We start from the raw sequence: 21,590 nt of genomic DNA, 5'->3' as shown, positions 1-21,590 counted from the left end.
CTGAAGCCCTTTTAGTGCCTTCCTGTTAAATTAGTAAAAGATGACAATGGACATAGTTAAAACAGAACAAATCTAGTTTTAATATTTCCTAGTTGTTAGCAATTACCTTACTTTTGAAGTGTTGTAACAATCAAATTAAAGACAATGTTGCATGTGGAGTTTGAACTAAATTAATATTTTAAAATGTGAGGGCTTTAATTAAAATTTAAGTGTCAACTGAACCAGGAAGAAATAGAAGATCTTAACAGACCCATCACAAGCAAGGAAATCGAAACTGTCATCAAAAATCTTCCAGCAAACAAAAGCCCAGGACCAGATGGCTTCACAGCTGAATTCTACCAAAAATTTAGAGAAGAGCTAACACCTACCTTACTCAAACTCTTCCAGAAAATTGCAGGAGAAGGTAAACTTCCAAACTCATTCTATGAGGCCACCATCACCCTAATTCCAAAACCTGACAAAGATGCCACAAAAAAAGAAAACTACAGGCCAATATCACTGATGAACATAGATGCAAAAATCCTTAACAAAATTCTAGCAAACAGAATCCAACAACATATTAAAAAAATCATACACCACGACCAAGTGGGCTTTATCCCAGGAATGCAAGGATTCTTCAATATCCGCAAATCAATCAATGTAATACACCACATTAACAAATTGAAAGATAAAAACCATATGATTATCTCAATAGATGCAGAGAAAGCCTTTGACAAAATTCAACACTCATTTATGATTAAAACTCTCCAAAAAGCAGGAATAGAAGGAACATACCTCAACATAATAAAAGCTATATATGACAAACCCACAGCAAGCATCACCCTCAATGGTGAAAAATTGAAAGCATTTCCCCTGAAATCAGGAACAAGACAGGGGTGCCCACTCTCACCACTACTGTTCAACATAGTGTTGGAAGTTTTGGCCACAGCAATCAGAGCAGAAAAAGAAGTAAAAGGAATCCAGATAGGAAAAGAAGAAGTGAAACTCTCACTGTTTGCAGATGACATGATCCTCTATATAGAAAACCCTAAAGACTCTACCAGAAAATTACTAGAACTAATCAATGAATATAGTAAAGTTGCAGGATATAAAATTAACACACAGAAATCCCTTGCATTCCTGTATACTAACAATGAAAAAACAGAAAGAGAAATTAAGGAAACAATCCCATTCACCATTGCAACAAAAAGAATAAAATACTTAGGAGTATATCTACCTAAAGAAACAAAAGACCTATACATAGAAAACTATAAAACACTGATGACAGAAATCAAAGAGGACACGAACAGATGGAGAAACATACCGTGCTCATGGATTGGAAGAATCAATATTGTCAAAATGGCTATTCTACCCAAAGCAATCTATAGATTCAGTGCAATCCCTATCAAGCTACCAACGGTATTTTTCACAGAACTAGACCAAAGAATTTCACAATTTGTATGGAAATACAAAAAACCTCGAATAGCCAAAGTAATCTTGAGAAAGAAGAATGGAACTGGAGGAATCAACCTGCCTGACTTCAGACTCTACTACAAAGCCACAGTCATCAAGACAGTATGGTACTGGCACAAAGACAGAAATATAGACCAATGGAACAGAATAGAAAGCCCAGAGATAAATCCACGAACCTATGGACACCTTATCTTTGACAAAGGAGGCAAGGATATACAATGGAAAAAAGACAACCTCTTTAACAAGTGGTGCTGGGAAAACTGGTCAACCACTTGCAAAAGAATGAAACTAGTACACTTTCTAACACCATACACAAAAATAAACTCAAAATGGATTAAAGATCTAAATGTAAGACCAGAAACTATAAAACTCCTAGAGGAGAACATAGGCAAAACACTCTCCGACATAAATCACAGCAAGATCCTCTATGACCCACCTCCCAGAATATTGGAAATAAAAGCAAAACTAAACAAATGGGATCTAATGAAACTTAAAAGCTTTTGCTCTACAAAAGAAACTACAAGTAAGGTGAAAAGACAACCGTCAGATTGGGAGAAAATAATAGCAAATGAAGAAACAGACAAAGGATTAATCTCAAAAATATACAAGCAACTCCTGCAGCTCAATTCCAGAAAAATAAATGACCCAATCAAAAAATGGGCCAGAGAACTAAACAGACATTTCTCCAAAGAAGACATACAGATGGCTAACAAACACATGAAAAGGTGCTCAACATCACTCATTATTAGAGAAATGCAAATCAAAACCACAATGAGGTACCATTACACACCAGTCAGGATGGCTGCTATCCAAAAGTCTACAAGCAATAAATGCTGGAGAGGCTGTGGAGAAAAGGGAACCCTCTTACACTGTTGGTGGGAATGCAAACTAGTACAGCCACTATGGAAAACAGTGTGGAGATTCCTTAAAAAACTGGAAATAGAACTGCCATATGACCCAGCAATACCACTTCTGGGCATACACACTGAGGAAACCAGATCTGAAAGAGACACGTGCACCCCAGTGTTCATCGCAGCACTGTTTATAATAGCCAGGACATGGAAGCAACCTAGATGCCCATCAGCAGATGAATGGATAAGGAAGCTGTGGTACATATACACCATGGAATTTTACTCAGCCGTCAAAAAGAATTCATTTGAACCAGTCCTAATGAGATGGATGAAACTGGAGCCCCTTATACAGAGTGAAGTAAGCCAGAAAGATAAAGAACATTACAGCATACTAACACATATATATGGAATTTAGAAAGATGGTAACGATAACCCTATATGCAAAACAGAAAAAGAGACACAGAAATACAGAACAGACTTTTGAACTCTGTGGGAGAATGTGAGGGTGGGATGTTTCAAAAGAACAGCATGTATACTATCTATGGTGAAACAGATCACCAGCCCAGGTGGGATGCATGAGACAAGTGCTCCGGCCTGGTGCACTGGGAAGACCCAGAGGAATCGGGTGGAGAGGGAGATGGGAGGGGGGATCGGGATGGGGAATAAGTGTAAATCTATGGCTGATTCATATCAATGTATGACAAAACCCACTGAAATGTTGTGAAGTAATTAGCCTCCAACTAATAAAAAAATTAAAAAAAAAAAAAATTTAAGTGTCTCTCACTGTGAAAAACTAATCCTATATCATGATATGTTTCTTTAACATTTAGTCTTGATTTGGGAATGTGGGTAGTTGGATAAGGTTTTAAACCATCATTATTTTTTAAAAAGATAGTTCCTGAATATTTCACCACAAAACTTAACATGGAAATTACAAAAACAAGGCAAAACAGAACCCCTCAGCTTCTAACAAATAGCCTGTAGTGCCATTTTTAAGGGCAAGTTTCACACTACAAGATTAATTTCAAGTAAATAACAACACAGCTTGCCTTGTTTAAGTGTTACCTTGATGTAACAAACAGACTTGTGTTATTTTTAAAAAGCTTCTTATATCAGGAGAAGTTTGAAAGAAATCTATATATAGTAGGTTTTTAATTATAGTATGAAAAACATACTGTATATATTTACAGTACTGTCATCTACATTTTTATTAATTTATAATTTAATTTTAATTGATAGTTAATACATAGGTAGCAAAATCTGTTAAATGTATATCCAGTAATTTAGGATTGTTTTATCTATGCCATAGATTTTTTTTTTTTTGCACCAATAAAGCTTTATTTACAAGCACAGTTTCTAGTTCATAGTTTGTGGCCCCCTGCTTCACAAGGTCAAAAAAATATGGAACGCTTCACGAATTTGCGTGTCATCCTTGCGCAGGGGCCATGCTAATCTTCTCTGTATCGTTCCAATTTTAGTATATGTGCTGCCGAAGCGAGCACGATCTATGCCATAGATTTTTTTGTTGTTGTTCTGCAGCATTTTTAAGTGTTAGTGATGAAAGATTCCACTAGCGGCAATATTTGTGTTAAAGAGGTGCTCTCTGAGGAAAGGCATGATACATACTAACCATTTACCGGCTATAGTGTTTTTGTAGTTCACAGCAAATAAATGAATTTTACACACACAAACACATACACACACATACATACATACATACATACATACATGGGCTTCCCCAGTGGCTTAGCTGTGAAGAATCCACCTGCAGTGCAAGAGACAAGGGTTTGATCCCTAGGTCGGGAAGATCCCCAGAGGAGGGCATGGCAACCCATGCTAATATTCTGGCCTGATGGATCCCATGGCCTGCGGAGCCTGGCGGGCTCCATAGGGTCACAAAGAGTGGGACAAGACTGAAATGACAGCACACATGCGCGTACACACACGTATACATGTCGTTTTGTTAGAGTGATATCAAAGGATTTTTTGGAGCAGCTGTAAGTGGATTTGTGTTTTTAATTCATTGCTAGTATATAAAAGTAAGATTAATTTTTACAGACACATGATATGTTGACTATGTATCCTTTTTGAAACTTAGATGTTATTTGGAACTAACATAGAGAATAACCACAAGATTTAACAGAATAAGGTCTAACCCATCAACAAAGACATGTTGATCTTAAAGGTATTGCCTCGAGATAAAACATAAGAAAATTGTAGGTTATAAATTTTAGGATTAACATCCATATATTGTTAACAATTTGACTAAGAGAAAAATATCTTTATATAATATGCATTGAGTCAATTTACTATTTGCCAGTAATAGAAGACTAGCTTCTCAAAAGTATGGCATAAGATTTGTCATTTCTCCTTTATTATATAGCAATGACCTCTTATCATGACAAATGTAGATATAGCTAAATGGCATAAGTAGCATATCCTTTCCTTCCTTTTTTTCTGTCTGCTGCTTCCCATACCCATCTTTCTTTCTCTTATTAAGTAGAGTTCTTCCTTATTTTATGTACATTCCCAGATGATTGGGTCAGACCTTGCAAGTTCAGTTATCAACCGTAAATGACAGTTCCTAAAATCATACGTTCAGTCTGAACATGTCTTCTAAAATTGTGTTTATAACTTTTATTGACTATCTGCACTAGACTGTCACATAGGCAGCTTAAATTCAACATATCCAAAAGCCACAATTACTGTCTTCCCTTTGAGGTTTTCTCCTATTCTAGTTTCTGTCTCTGGGTAAGCATTGGCACCATTTTTCGTGTTGTTCAGGATATAAAACTGGGAGTCATCTTCGTTTCTTCTTCTCCCTTAATGCCAACATCCAGTCAATTATTAAATCCTGTTTGATTGTCTTTCCTAAATATATCTCTGAGCTGTCCTTGTTATCTCTAACCTTACTACTCTACCCAATCCAAGCAGCCATCACCATACCTGGACTTTTCTGCTAGCCCTTTAAATGGTCTTACCACATTTTCTTAGACTATTTCAGCCTGTTTTATATACTGGTCAGATCTTCTTGAAACATAAATCTTATTCTGACACTTTCCTTATTTGGAAGCCTTTAACATCTTCCCATTTTCCTTAGGATGAAGCCCCAAATCCTCAACATGTACTTCAAGACCCTGCATTTTCTGGCTTTTACCTTCTTATCTCTTATCACTGTTTCCCTCACTCCAACCATGTTTGCTTTCTTTTAATTCTTCAGAAGAATGACATTTTTTCCTGCCTTATAACCATTGCACAAGCTGTTTTCTTTGCTCAGAGTCTCTACTTCCCCACAATATTTTAAGTTCCTTTAAAGCAAAATCTTTAATATTTCTGTTACATTCTCCACTGTACTTGGGAGCTTGTATTTAATACTGAGCATCTAATAGTTCACTAAGGTATTCAGTAGGAAAAGCCTACTCTATGTTGAAAATGTAATTGTATTATTTCCAACATACATTCTATAATATACTGTGATTAAGCATTGCCTATGTTTTACATGTGTTCAGGGGTGTTTTGAATGAAATATGTCTTGTGCTTCTTGCTAGTTAATGAAGATGCTCTTTGAGTGTTCAGATGAACGAATTGACTTGGAACTCATTTCTTTCTGCATTAATCTTGCTGCTAACAAAAGGAATGTACAGCTTATCTGTGAAGGTTAGTGCCTTTGAGCTTCATGGATAATCTCTATCATATGCCAATGGCAAATGATAGATAATAGATAATAAGGAATTAAGAGTTATAATAAATATGTGAATTACATCTTTCTGTAATTTAAAAAAATATAGCCCAAATCCTTAAACACCAGACTCATAAATATTCTTACATCATGAGCAGACTTACTCTCTAGTAACATTTTATACAATGTTTTGTCAGTTACCCTTAATTGAAATTTGATTTTTAAAAATATTTTCTAGGAGAAACAAAACTTTTTATTTGTAAAGCAGTCTGTTACAGTGTAAAATGGTGCAGTACAAATGTATTAGCTATTTGTTTCTGTAATATCTTTGTAAAATGATTTGTCATGCATTTTGGTATTTCAGAGTTTGCTCAGTAGTTTTTACTTATTTGAAAAGTATACGTGTAAATTATCAAAAAGTACAAACTAGCAAATAGGGAAAAATAAAAAATTTTATTTCCACTATCCAGAGATAGTCATAGATAAAACTTTGGTACAGTGCTTCTGCATATTGTAAGTTAAAATGGGATTCTGTATATTTGGTGACATGTGTTTTAAAGTTAATAATATCTGAATATCTTTCCATGTGATTAAATACTTTTATAAAATGTAATTGCCAGTAGCTGAAAAAATAGCTCATTAAAGGATTTTCCGTAGTTTAATCTGCTGTTTGGATAGTTTGTGCCACTTCTTTTCTATTACAGACAATGCTGCAGTAATTTTTCTTTCTCTGAATCTTTCATGTTTCCATTTTTATATTCTTAGGATAAATTCCTGGAAATACTATTTTTATGGATCAAAAAGTATTTATATTTTACAAATTTGTGGTTGGTACACATTTCATATACATCCTGTGTTTCCATTTATGTGATATTCTAGAAGAGGCAAAATCTGTGTTTAAAAAGAAAATACAAAAAAGAGGAATAAGAGGAGGAGAAAAGAAGAAAAGTAATTGTATTGGGGAGATCAGCTAAGCACAAGGGTACTTTCTGCAGTGAATGGAAATACTCTGTCTTGATATAATATATGAATTATAGAGAGGCATACATTTATTAAAATTAATAGATTCTATAAAATTTATGTATTTTCTGTGTGTATATTGGGTTTTCTTGAGAGCTGAAAATATTAAAGATCATTAAATTCAAATGAACCTTAATTTTATTGGGGAATTTCTCTGTTATTATTATCAGGAAATGGGCTGAAGATGCTCATGAAGAGGGCTCTGAAGTTCAAGGATCCATTGCTGATGAAAATGATTAGGAACATTTCCCAGCATGATGGACCAACTAAAAATTTATTTATTGTAAGTGTTGTCTTTGGCTTTCTGTCTATTAAAATAATCTGGAACTGAAGTTTTAAAGTGCTGTGTTTGGAAATATAACTCTTCCTTAACTCCTGTCAAATATTAATTCATGACCCAAGTTGGTTCTTCTTGTTATCAACTTCCTTGGAAGTTTAGCTCCTACAGATTTCAACCTAAGTTTTAATACTGTTTTTGTTTTATGATCCCTGTCCCTAACCTTTTCAACCTCACTCCACTTTTCTTCTCTTAAGCCAATTCCATAGACTCCCTTAGCAAGTTAGCAGTCCATGGGGTTGCAAAGAGTCGGACATGATTGAGCGATTGAAGAACAACAATTAAAACAAGAGAATCACATTTGATACTTTTTCTTCCTGTGCATTAAATTATTAGGTTAGTTCTTCTGTAGAAATATTTTAAGTTTATATTAAATTTTGTTTTATTCAGGATTATGTTGGGGATCTTGCTGCTCAGATCTCTAATGATGAAGAGGAGGAGTTTGTGATTGAATGTTTAGGAACTCTTGCAAATTTGACCATTCCAGACTTAGACTGGGAGTTGGTTCTTAAGGAGTATAAGCTGGTTCCATACCTCAAGGATAAACTAAAACCAGGTCTGTGCTAAGTATTTCACTTCTGCATAATCATTATTTCTCTCTTTTGTGGGTAAAGCTGCTAGAGCAGTATTTTGTGACCATTATTATACTACATTCCCAGGCCTCTAGTTCTTGCCCTACTTCTAATTTCTTTCTCCCAGAAAAGCAGTCACTAGTTCTCCTCTTATATGTATATACTTTTTTTCCCTAACAATATGTTTTCTTAATATTAGTTTCCCTTTCCTATCCTGCCTTACTATTTTTTTATCCTGCCTGTTTTAAATTACCAAATAACCATCCTGCTCTACATGAGTTTACATGCACACACAAAGTTCTTTGAGGCATTGAAATGACTCTTCTATTTTCTGTGTTTACATTGTCATTCATTTATATTTCCAAAGACTTATTGAAAATACAATACCACCTTTCTACTACTCCAGAAACCACAAACTGTCATTGTGGAATGGAATTCTCTGAACATGGAACTTTGGGAAAAGGAAAAATTTGTACACATGTTAAAGGTTCATAAAAACTGATTAATAGCTTTCAGTATCTTTTCTGTGAATTGGAATCTTAGAAATATAAAAGGATTTGTATCAGGGCATTTCAATGAAAACTTTCTGTGATGTTCTCTTCACAGGTGCTGCAGAAGATGACCTTGTTTTAGAAGTGGTTATAATGATTGGAACTGTATCTATGGATGACTCTTGTGCTGCATTGCTAGCCAAATCTGGGGTAATCCCTGCACTCATTGAGTTGCTAAATGGTAAATTATAATTTATCTTATTTTTATGCTAATATATAAACCCATTATCTGCAGTGATAATATATTAAATAAATATATAAATAAATGTCTTGTTGCATTGGTCATCTTATAGCCACTTCAATTATATAGTTAGCAAAATGAATTAAATATACATTATACTAGAATTAGATAGCATAATACCAAATAGCTTTAGGTTGCAAGGTTGAGAATGTTCCTATAAAGTGATTGAGGACCAATTTTATAGATAACTACCTTGCTCTTATCAACCTTGAACAGCTAATTATTCTGCCATTTATTCTTTCTGTTGAGCTTTGTCTTGGTTGAATTATACCACTTTTCTTGCACAAACCCTTATAATAACTTGATTTCTAATCAGAAAGGTTTATTAGGAAGCTAATTCAAATCACCATATTCCTTCCTGGATCCATATATAGTGTTGGCCTCTAAACTTTCTGCAATGAAGAAAATATTCTCTATCTGCACTGTCCAATACATGTGGCTATTCAATACTTGAAATGTGGCCATTGGGACTGAGAACCTGGATTTTAAATAAAATTTAAATAAATTTAGTTAGCCACATTGGCTAGGATTACAATATAGGCTAGGAGTTCTAGATAGTCTTCCCTTACCTTTATTTTGCTCTTAAGGACCCAGATTCATCGTTTGCCACTTCATACAAAATTTGTCTGACTCTAAATATATTTTATTAGGGCCAAGTTCTAGAGAACTTGTTTTATTAGTCTGCTCAGACTGCCATAATAAAAGATCACAGACTGGGTGGCTTAAACAACCAAAATACATTTTCTCATATTTCTGGAGGTTGGGAAGTCTATTGAGGTGCCAGCCAATTTGATTCCTGGTGAGGTCTTTCTTCTTGGCTTACACAAGGCCATCTTGTTATATCCTAACATCCTCATATGGTGGGGGCAGTTGGGCGGAGAGAGGGAGCAAGAGAAAGCGCAAGCATACACAAGTGCTCTGCTATCCCTTCTTATAAGGTTACTAATCTTATAGGATTAGGACCCCAGCTTTATGACCTCATTTAACCTTAATTACTTCCTTCTAGCCCTGTCTCTGAATATAGTCACATTTGGGTTTGGGGCTTCAACATATGAATTTTGGAGGGGTGCACTTTGGCCCATAGCAGATTTACATTAAAAGTAGCTAATTAGTATAGAAGTTAAATATACTAATATGGAAAGCTTAAAAAGACTCTCTAATCTCAGTCTTTCCTGTACCAGATATAATATATATGTATTTTATATTATTTTAATAGTCTTTTTTTGAAGTGTTTATAAAGAAAAACACACAAGTTACAGGTATATGTAGAACATTTTTAAAGTGAGGGTTCTCATGTTATTCCCACTCGTATAAGGAAATGAATTATTACCAGCACCCTAGAAATCCCTCTTCTGCCACGTCCCAGTCACTGCTACCTTCTCCAGAGCAGTTCTGTTTTTCCTCTTATCACCCATAGATGAATTTTGCTTAGTTTTCAACCTTTTAGAAAGAGAATCTAGTTTATTTTGCCCTGTGTTATAACTGTGAGATTCATCTTTGCTGTGTACTGAAGTGTTTCCATTTATTGCTTTGTAAATAAATACACTACTATTTTTCCTTTCTAACTATTTGTTCATAGTAGAGTGGGTTTTCTGTTTGTTTTTTAAGAGAAAGGGGCTTTTATAAGTAATGCTTCTGTAAACATTCTTAAAGGTTTCATTTAGTGAACATATTTACTCATTTCTATTAGACACATACTTAGGAGTAGAGAGAGTATGCATATATTTGACTAAAAATAATGCCAAAAAGTAGTTGTGCCAATTTTCAGTCCCTCTAGCAATGTACAAAAGTTCCAGTCATTCTACATCACCAGTGTATTTCAGCATCCAGCCTCTTTAATTATAGCCTCCATAGTGGTAGTGCATTGTGACCTTAATTTGCCCTTCCTAATAATTAATGTGGAGAAGGAAATGGCAACCCACTCCAGTATTCTTGCCTGGAGAATTCCATGGACAGAGGGGCCTGGTGGGCTACACAGTCCATGGGGTCACACACAGTCGGACACAACTGAAGGACTAACAATAATTAATGAAATTAGTATCTATTTGTGTTTATTGACTGTTAGATACAGCAGATAAAGTGAGGTGCCTATTTATTCTTTTGCCCAGTTTTCTCTTCTAAATCTTGAAAAGTTTGATTTGTAAATTCTTTTACATAATCATTTTTAATGATTATCTAGAGATGGTGCCTCCATATTTGAAGTATTTCTACAAGTAATATGTATGGATTTGCTTTGGTACAATCTTCTCACAGCCAGGAGTTTTCATGTTAGAAGTAATTGAAAGGCTAGGTAATTGGGAGGTGAAACTAAAGACTATGTAGTTGTCATAATGAGAATGAGGATTTTGTAGTGAGCTGGAGAAAGTTGAAACAAAATGACCTGGGTCCTTAAATTGCTGTCTCATATTGATTATGACTGAGAGATAAGATAACAGAGCCAGCTCAGTGTTTTACCATATGTTGATGTTCTCTAACATGTTATCATAGGCAGAGGCTGTATACTAATATTTTTTGGAAATAAATGGATTTTGAAAATTAAAACCCTTAGGGTTAAGTGAGGGAACATTGTATGCCAACAGAGTAATTAATAAAATTTTAACCCAAATAGTCTGAGTGGTACTTTGGTAAATTAGTAAGGAAAATTATTTGGAATGGCTGGACTTTGAAGGAATCACAGTTTATTTCACCCAACTAGTCAGATGCTCTGTTGACCTGTAAATATTTGTCTAACAGATATCACTGAACTGTTGCCAAGAGTTGAGGTCAAACTACTAGTAAATCAAATTTCATAGCCAGTACCTATAAATTGTTATTTCTGTGAGTATTTGCCTTTGCCATTACATAATATTAATTCTGTTAAAGTCATCTTCTTATGGTAATAACCGTTTCTTAGTTTGTATGAGTACATAACATTCTTTTTACTAGTATAATTAGAGTGGAGCTAAAGTTACTTGATTGCTTCATGCCAATAATTGAAGTTTAATTTTGTTAACATTATTCAATGAAGAAAAAACCTGTTTATAATAATCTAATTTCTACCAGAAACCTAGAATTTAGAGGGTGTGATTTTTTTTTTAAGAACCATTTTTGTCCTGTGAGTTCAACATTGTAGAGACAAAATAGAACAAGATTTATTTTACAAATTAAAATTATCTGAAGAATTTTTATGAGGGACCAAAAAAACCTCCCCACAAGTGGTGGTAAGTTTTGCCATTTCACATTAGAGACTTAGAGGTTAATTTAATGAATTTCTTTATACTTGGTGTCAATGTAGCAAAAATTACTATTAAAGCACTGTTACTATTCTCTTAAACCTATCTTGTTTCTCATTTCTTCCTAGATACAGCCTTTTGAGATGAACAGTCTCAAATAGTTTGGTTTGGACTCAGAGATGATATAATTTCTCTCTTCAAAATCCTATTTTTTATTTTTGTTTTACAAAGTCATAACTTATTTAGTTTAACAACACTCAAACTTAGTAAAACTTATGAAAATATATCATTATGAAATTTTTGACTGATCATCATGTAATTTAGAAAAAAACATTTAAGACATAAATGATGTATGGCAGCCATATATATTAAATAATTTAAACTAACTGTCCTTTACCTGTCTCCTTGTTACCTTTGGTTTTTCTTGTTCCCCACTTTTTCCCCTCAATGTTTTTCAGTTTTGTATATAACTTAGTATTTTTATTTGAAGTTTTCTGTTGCCTTTTAGCTCAACAAGAAGATGATGAATTTGTGTGTCAGATAATTTATGTCTTCTACCAAATGGTTTTCCATCAAGCCACAAGAGATGTCATAATCAAGGAAACACGTATCCTTTCAGTGTTCATCATAAGTAATGACACTTCACATATTCAGAAAAGATACATTTTTTGGTATTGGAAATTATAACTTTCTTTACTGCCTCTTTTAGATTCATTGAGGTTTCTATCTTGATTTAAGTTTTCTTTATTTATCCTTCCCTTTTCCCATACTGTTGTTTATACATTCCTTTTCTTTTTATAACATTTTAAAATTAACTATTATTTTGATTATTGCTTTATAAAAGCCAGTGTTTATTTAGGATTTATGGTATGTTAAACCCACTCCAGTATTCTTGCCTGGAGAATCCCAGGGACAGAGAAGCCTGGCAGGCTGCTGTTCATAGGGTCGCAAAGAGGGGGACACGACTGAAGCCACTTAGCACACACGCATGGTATGTTAATGCATGTATTTTATCATTTGCTGTTTTTTCCTGAATTCAGTTCCTCTGTTTCTCTACATTGATTTTCTTTCTTAATTGATTACATTCTCTTATACTGCTTAGTGAACATCTATAGTAATAAAATGCATCTGTATCTGAAAATAACTAGTTTGTCCTCTTTAAATATAATTTGGCAGAATATGAAATTTCTAGATTGCCCATTGTTTTCCTCATCAATTTGAAGGTATTTTTCCACCTTTAATTGCTGCCAATGAGAAGTCTGTAGTCTACTAATTATCTCTCATAAAGTCTAAGGACAATTTACTTTCCTTTCTCTTATAAGTGACTTGATCTTTCTGCCAGGAAGACCAAAGGATGTTTCTGGGTTTTGTTTAAGCCACTTTATAGCCACTATAGTTTTATTAGAATTTGAGTTGGTATTCATCACCCTTGCTTGATTTTTCTAAGTATGCAAATACAGTGTTTGTACTTTGTCTATTTTCTAATCTTAGGGAAGTTTTCTTGAGTTACAGTTTATAGTATTTGTTTTGTTCTATTGCCATGATTGTCTTTAGAATTTCTGTTGTTGGATCCTCTTTGCCTACCTTTAATATGTCATTTTCTAATCTTTTTAATCTCTTTTCATCTTTTTAAATTTTACAAGTTTTCTTCTTTTTTACCTTATATTTAATTCAGAGTTTATCTGTTGCTTTTATTTATTCTTGTATTACTATAAACTTAGTTTTAATATATCTGAAATGATTTTTAGTTATTTCCTGAATTACCTCTCTGAGTTTTCTAATACTGATTCCTATTATTCTTTCATATATATATATATATATGTGTGTGTGTGTGTATATATATATATATATATAATAGTTTCTTAAATTCTTTTCTTTTTGAAATACTAGAGTTATATGAAATTATCTTATGTTCTCTCTTCCTTATAATAACCATATCCATATATATGATTTTTTTTTGTTGACTTGATTGACAGTGATTCTTTTCCTTTATTGTGTGAAATACTTTGTATGTGAGTTTCTGTTGAAATGAATTTTTCTGAACTTTTAGGAGGGTCAAATCAATCAAGGAAGTTTTACAGCCATGCAGCTCTGGAGCTTCTTCTTTAGTTACTTTCACAATTTTCATGTTTTCAAAAGTATGACCTTATACATTCCAAGATTTACTGGCTCTTTTTCTTGCCCATTTTTATCTCATATTTTTCCTTTATCATCCCTGTTTTTCAAATAAATGAAACATTAGATTTTTTGGTCACCTTGTATTAATGATTGTATTTTAAAATTTAAAATTAGATTTCAGATTAATGTTTGAATTTGGAGAAATGCAGGTTTCTCTAACATGACTGAACAACCTCAATATCAGTTTGTATCTTTAACCACTTTTTATATAGAGGCTCCAGCGTATCTCATAGATCTGATGCATGATAAAAATAATGAAATCCGAAAAGTCTGTGATAATACATTAGATATTATAGCGGTAAGTAATTTTTCTTCCTACCAAAAGTATAATAGTCTTTATTTTATGGAATAAAAGAGCCATTGTACACCTGTTTAGAACTTTGCATTCAGTATACAGTTATTACAAATTTGTATTTTGGTAAAGCTCAGAAAATGAATACTGAATTCACTTTTTGATTGACATATGGCTGATTTACAGTGTTGCATTAATTTCTGCTGTACAGCAAAGTGATACATATACATGCATTCTTTTTTATATTATTTTCCATTATGGTTTATCATAGGATATTGAATATAGTTCCCTGTGCTATACAGTAGGACCTTGCTGTTTATCCATTCTATGTATACTAGTTTGCATCTGCTAGCCCCAAACTCCCACTTTATCCCTCTCGACCCCTCTACCCTTTGACAATCACGAGTCTGTTCTCTATGTCTGTGAGTCTATTACTGTTTTGTAGATAAGTTGATTTGTGTCATGGTTTAGATTCCACAAATAAGTTATGTCATATGATATTTGTCTTTCTGTTTTTGACTTACTTCACTTAGTATGATTATCTCTGTCCATTCATGTTGCTGCAAATAGCATTATTTATTACATTTTATTTTTTATGGTTGAGTAGTATTCCATTACGGGCTTCCCAGGTGGTGCTGGTGGTAAAGAACCCCCCTGCCAATGCAGAAGATATAAGAGATGCGGGTTCAATCCCTGGGTCAGGAAGATCCCCTGGAGGAGGGCATGGCAACCCGCTCCAGTATTCTTCCCTAAAGAATCCCCATGGATAGAGCAGCCTAGCAGGCTACAGTCCATAGGGTCGCAAAGAATCAGACATGACTGAGCAACCCAGCAGCAGCAGCAGTATTCCAGTGTTTATTTGTACCACATCTTTATCCATTCATCTATCAATGGGTGGATATGTTAAATAACCTATATAGGTTAAACCTATATAGGTTAAATAACCATGTCTTGGCTATTGTGAATAGTGCTGTTGTGAATATGGGGTGCATGTATCTTTTGGATAATAGTTTTGTCCAGATACATGCCCAGGTGTGGGGTAGCTGGATTATATGGCAGCTCAACTTTTACTTTTTTGAGAAACCTTCATACTGTTCTCCATAGTAACTACACCAATTTACATTCCCACCAACAGTGTAGGAGAATTCCCTTTTCTCCACACCCTCTCCAGCATTTGTTATTTGTAGATTTTTTTAATGATAGCATTCTGACTGGGGTAAAGTGGTGCTTCACTGTAGTTTTGATTTGCATTTCTCTGATAATTAGTGATGTTGAGGATCTTTTCATTTGCCCATTGGCTATCTTTTTGTCTTCTTAGAGAAATGTCTGTTTAGGTCTTCTGCGCATTAAATTCATTGTTTAAGCATTATTAAAACCTTTGGCTTTCTACTTTTGAGTAGAGGTTGTATACTTAAAGAGATTTTATACATATTCAAAGTTTTATATCTGGACTGCATGTCATCTCAGAATCACTTGTTTTTCAGAAAAATTATTGCAGAGAAGCAATACTGCAGAGAAGGGGGTTGATGACAGTCTTATCAAAACTCAACACCATCAACTTTACAGTTTGGTCATTACATTTTTTTTAATAAAATAGAATCTCACTACTATTTTTTAAATCTTTGATAAATTTTGTTGTATACGTTGACTTGTTTTACAAGTTGTTTTGGAGTGATGTTAGTTCACTTCAGTTGCTCAATCATGTCTGACTCTGTGACCCCATGGACTGCAGCATGCCAGGCTTCCCTGTCAATCAGCAACTCTCAGCACTTGCTCAAACTCATGCGCATCCAGTTGGTGATGCCATTCAACCGTCTCATCCTCTGCTGTTACTTTCTCCTCCTGCCTTCAGTGTTTCCCAGCATCAGGGTCTTTTCCAATGAGTCAGTTGTTCGCATCAGGTGCCCAAAGTATTGGAGCTTCAGCATCGGTCCTTCCAATGAATGGTCAGGACCTATTTCCTTTAGGATGGACTGGTTTGATCTCTTTGCTGTCCAAGGGACTCTCAAGAGTCTTCTCCAACACCACGGTTCAAAAACATCAATTCTTTGGTGCTCAGCTTTCTTTATGGTCCCAACTCTCATATCCATACATGACTACTGGAAAAACCATAGTTTTGACTATATGGACCTTTGTCGGTAATGTCTCTGCTTTTTAATATGCTGTCTAGGTTTGTCATAGCTTTTTTCCCCAAAGAGCAAGAGTCTTTTAATTTCGTGGCTGCAGTCACCACCTGCAGTGATTTTGGAGCCCAGGAAAATAAAGTCTGTCACTGTTTCCATTGTTTCCCCATCTGTTTGCCATGAAGTGATGGGACTGAATGCCATGATGTTAGTTTTTTGAAAGTTGAGTTTTAAGCCAGCTTTTTCACTCTCCTCTTTCACTTTCATTAACAGGCTCTTTAGTTCCTCTTCACTTTCTGCCATAAGGGTGGTGTCATCTGCATATCTGAGGTTATTGATATTTCTCCCTACAGTCTTGATTCCAGCTTGTGCTTTATCCAGTCTGGCATTTCGAATGGTGTGCTCTGCATATAAGTTCAATAAGCAAGTTGACAATACACAGCTATACTCCTTTCCCAATTTGGAACCAGTTCATTGTGCCATGTCTGATTCTAACTGTTAGAACTGTTTGCAATAATGAAACACCCCCAAATTTTAATGTTTTTCATGACTTTATAAATTTTAAAAGTATATGTCACTGTTAAGAATTTGATTAGAGGGATAATCTGAGTCCTGCATTAGAAACTGGCTCACGTTGCAGACTTTTCTTCAGACTTTGTGCTGCCCTTCCACTTGGACTTGACCCTTGTACCTGAGATGTGCTAGATGCTACATTTCTTTGAATATTTTTTTCACTTGTTGCATACACACATGGGCAATCTCATTCCTTCTTTGGACTCTATTTACACTATTTATTTTGATTCACCCTGTAAAAAGTTTCTTGAATATAACCTACTCAGTCGTTTTCAACTTAAGTGTTTTAAAAGGATCAGCTGAGCCACCAGAGAAGTCCAAGAATACTGGAGTGGGTAGCCTATCCCTTCTCCAACAGATCTTCCCAACCCAGAAATCAAACTGGGGTCTTGTGCATCACAGGCAGATTCTATCAGCTGAGCTAACAGGGAAGCCCCTTAAAAGGATTAGAATAGAAGTTTATAAAGAATCAATTAATAATGTCCTTGAAATCCTCTAGGTTGGCATTTCTGCTGGTGATTTCATTACAAAATCAGATAATCAGCAGGTACTTTCTGGCCAGTCTCCTACATTTTAGTTCAGAAATTCATGTTTATTTGGTATCACCTGATTTTTTAATTTGACCAATATATCTTTACTGGTTTAAAAATAAATCAGTACATTGACATTTTAGCTTTGATATATAAGTTAAAATAGGGAAACTTTATGTATTAAACCCTTGTTTAACCAAGATGTTTCAATGCATAAGCCACTGGTCACAGGGTTTATGAACAGTTTCATGGTTCTTGTACTATTTTCTAGATCACTAATGTCATTCTTGTATATAAAGTATATAGTGTAACAGTAAGAAACTCCCTAAAATTCTATATCTGATTATCTTACCTTAAGCAAGAAGAAGAGAGATGTCAGTCTGTTATGAATCACCTTTATCATACTTTTAAAATTACCTTATTTTGAGAAGAAGTGATGGAAAGTAAAAATACGTTTAGATGTTTGTATTAGGTAGGTTTGGCTAAGAATGTAAGCTAGTGATAGTTCCAAAAGACCAGCTTAGTCTTATAAAAATATTTATTGTAAAATATGAATATGTTTCTTATTAGATAAAATTCTCATTCCCTGTATTTCTAAGCTCTAGGCTCAAGTCTCTGATCTTAAGTCGGAGTTTTCCCCACCCTGCATCTTCTGTCCTAGCTCTCTCTCTCTGTCTAGAATCCACATTTTGAAAAAAATCTCTACATATTACTTCCTCCATTTTTTCATTTCTCCATCTTTTCTACCTTCCCCTTTCTCTTTTCGACCAGTTCTTCCTCTGTATCCATTACTCCATTGAAATGGTGCTTGTGGAAGTCATCTGGGCCTTCATGTTTTGAAATCCAATGAACATTTTTAGTCTTCATTTTACTTTGTTGATCCTACGTTCCTTGCAAGGACTTATAAATTTTGGTCAGAGTTAAAATGTAAACTCACAAAGAAAATTATTTTAGATTATTACATTTATAAAAAATCTTGTGAATAAGAGGACATCCAAGAAGAAGAATCAGTGAAATGAAACTGGTGATATATCAGCTACCTATATATATAGTTCCCTAAAATGCTATCTGATCATGTGAGTTAGTATAAAACAAATTTGAACAAGTAATCTGAAGGTTTACCTAATCTCTCTACTTCAGACTTATGAAGTATGTATTTGATATGCTGCCAAGCAATTTTAGATTGTTTCATTACATACTTTGGAAAACTTAAGAGTCTAAAATGTTATTCAGAAATACCAGTTGTTAAACTGAGACCATTTAAAGATACTCACATTTTAATTATTAGTGTGATCTGGAAGTCCTGTCCTGTGCTACTCCATCAACTGAGTCATAGTTATAGCCGAGTTTCTTAGAAGAGAAGAAGTCCAATACAGTGGATAGATGGACACCAGACTCTGGAAACATCCCATATTCTGTTCGAAGAATGTTTCTTTACCTTTTTATACTATACACCTATAGGAACTGAGGCCCTGGCTCAATCTTAGCTTGTCAATAGGGAACTGCACCAGCAGGAGCAACTTCTTGAAACATTTTTCTCCTCAGTTGAGTGGGGGTTCTGGTCTTAGAGTCAACCTTTGACCTTTCTGAGGTGGCAGCTTGACCCTGTAGAGTATTGCATTTAGAATACAACTGACTCTAGTTCTCTCACCTGCTGAATAATCTCAGGCAATTTATTTAACTTTTTGAAGATCTAGTTTACATCGATACTTCTGAGGATTGAAAAATTAGAGAAAATATACATGAAGCATCTACCACATGATGGTCACTTGATATGTTTTGTTCAGACTAAACCAAAATTCAGTCCTAGTTGTGAAGTTTATATATAGATTAAAATCTGGATCAACATTTCCTTTCCTTAGTGAATATGAAAGTCATTCAGTCGTGTCCGACTCTTTGTGATCCCACGACCACTCTTTGTGATCTAACCTGCAAGGCTCCTCTATCCATGGAATTCTTCAGGCAAGAATACTGGAGTGGGTTGCTGTTTCCTTCTCCAGGAAATCTTGCTGACCTAGTCGTTGAACCCGGGTCTCCTGCATTGCAGGCATATTCTTTAACATCTGAGCCACCTGTACAGTTAATCATTTACATTATTTTCTGTTCTTTTTTTTTCATTTATTTTTATTAGTTGGAGGCTAATTACTTTACAGTATTGTAGTGGGTTTTGTCATACATTGACATTATTTTCTGTTCATTTTGACTGTTAAAATGATATGGGAAGATAATCTGTTCACAGTTTGGATTTTAAGTATGGAAAGTTATTTGGAATATATGTTTTGGCCAGGCATAGTTGTATTTGTAGTTTACTTTAGGATTGTCTTGCCGAATGGCTGAATTTGGCATTTTAAGAAGTTAACTGAATAGTGTGGTTTCCTGAAAGACCTTCATTAGTACAGTGTAGAAGTGCTTCATCTGTTCAGTTACCCATGTTCTGAATCTGTGTTGACTAAGTTGAATTTGGACTCAGTTTATCTGCTAACCTCAGACCAAAGTTTTTTCCTGGCTTGCTGGGCATCCTTATTGGGGAGAAATTTGAGGAGTGGGCCATTTTAATGCATCAGTAAAAGACAGTTTCTCAGGTTCACTTGGGACGTTACTGCCATTCTTTGGATTTTTGAGCTTAGACTCAATTACTGATCACAACTCAGGGTGCTGTTTGCTTGTCCCAAGTCTTTTTAAAGAGTAAAACAAGAGAGAATGGGCTTAATTTGAAACAGGAGAAACTTTAATTAGACACAGCAAAGATGATGAAACACTGGGAATAGACTGTCAAGGGATAATGTGAAGTCTTGTCCATTTAACATTAATAACAACTAAATAATCAACTTTCTAAAATCGTTTGTTAGAAACCTGCCTAGAATGGAAGTAGATGATCTCTTAAGACTTTTTTATCTATAGATTTTGATTCTTGAGTATTTTTAGCATAGCTGTAGTATATAATAATAAAAAATAAAAGAGTGGGACTATTTGTAGCTTAAGGCAATTTATCTTTAAGAAAACAAACTTCTTGCTCTTAAGACAAACATCGTGAAATAATACTAAGAAAAATTAGATGCCATGCAAGCCTTAGGGAAATATGCCATCTGCAGCAAAGTGTTTGTCCCCCAAATTATGAAAATGTTATTTTACACTAGTGGTAAGTGTTTAATATATAGTATTTAGGCCCAAGCCCTCAATTAGTGAATTAAAACAGATATGTGTTCATAGTACTCTGTCTACCATAGAGGACTACATGGTTGGTGATGCAGTCTCTGGTCTCATCAGCAAGTTGTCACAAGTCTGACTAGGCCTTGCAAGTAGCTTTGGGAGGCAGGGAAGGGGGTAGCTGCAGCAAGGGAAAGAGAAGCAAGGAGAGAGGAGCCTCGCTTTCTCCTCTTCCAAGGCAATTACGCAGCAATTGACCATTGTCTTTTCTCTTCCAAGCCTTGGGAATTATCAAGGGAAGAACAGAATCCTCTATTCATAGAGAGCTTCTGAAAACCCAGTTAGATTGTTATACCTCAGTATTCCTTCAGCTTTGTATGAAGTATTTGAGAACCTCAAATTCCTCCCCAATTAATAAATGATTTCCTCCCCTGACGTTACTGGGTTGTCAACCATCTAATACATGTTTAGTAAGCACATACTATGTTCCAAATACTAAAGTTGACCCTGAAGGTTAAAGGCAATATAGAATATAAAAATTTACAGTCTGGACACCAGGATACTGTTGTCTAGACATGAACTGACCTTTTAGGAGCAGTACTACCACATGGCCCTATCAATAGATAACTGTGTACTAATGGCAAATTGTATCTACAGGTTGTTTGTGAAAAAGGGAATGTGCCTAGGTTCTCTGGTAAGACTGTTGTCTGTTGTCTTTCCAGCCAGCCACAGGCTGTGTGTGGTTTGATACTAACAGAGGTTTGTGTCACTGAGATTTTGAATGGCAGTCTTTTACTCTTTTAATAACTCTTAATTTTGATCATCGACAAAT

The 21,590-nt window shown here is 34.7% G+C and overlaps 1 protein-coding gene and 1 non-coding gene across 4 annotated transcripts in view; one reads left to right on the top strand and one right to left on the bottom strand.

Moving 5' to 3' along the window:
* The window catches only part of KIFAP3 (kinesin associated protein 3), a 143,216-nt gene that overhangs the window by 81,100 nt on the left and 40,526 nt on the right, over positions 1-21,590 (top strand). For all 3 annotated transcript variants that reach the window (XM_043923230.1, XM_043923231.1, XM_043923232.1), the window contains 6 exons: positions 5,852-5,960; positions 7,173-7,285; positions 7,730-7,895; positions 8,518-8,643; positions 12,424-12,522; positions 14,306-14,391. In XM_043923230.1, the coding sequence (XP_043779165.1) occupies positions 5,852-5,960; positions 7,173-7,285; positions 7,730-7,895; positions 8,518-8,643; positions 12,424-12,522; positions 14,306-14,391 (699 nt within the window). The remainder of the gene's footprint in view (positions 1-5,851; positions 5,961-7,172; positions 7,286-7,729; positions 7,896-8,517; positions 8,644-12,423; positions 12,523-14,305; positions 14,392-21,590) is intronic.
* On the bottom strand, positions 3,699-3,805 carry LOC122708429. The gene has a single exon (XR_006345201.1). It is a non-coding gene; the product is annotated as a U6 spliceosomal RNA (small nuclear RNA).

Source organism: Cervus elaphus, chromosome 14 (genome assembly GCF_910594005.1).
Source record: "Cervus elaphus chromosome 14, mCerEla1.1, whole genome shotgun sequence".
Taxonomy (NCBI): Eukaryota; Metazoa; Chordata; class Mammalia; order Artiodactyla; family Cervidae; genus Cervus; species Cervus elaphus.
Note: the sequence above shows the minus strand (reverse complement) of the source record. Positions and strands in the feature narration are given on the sequence as shown.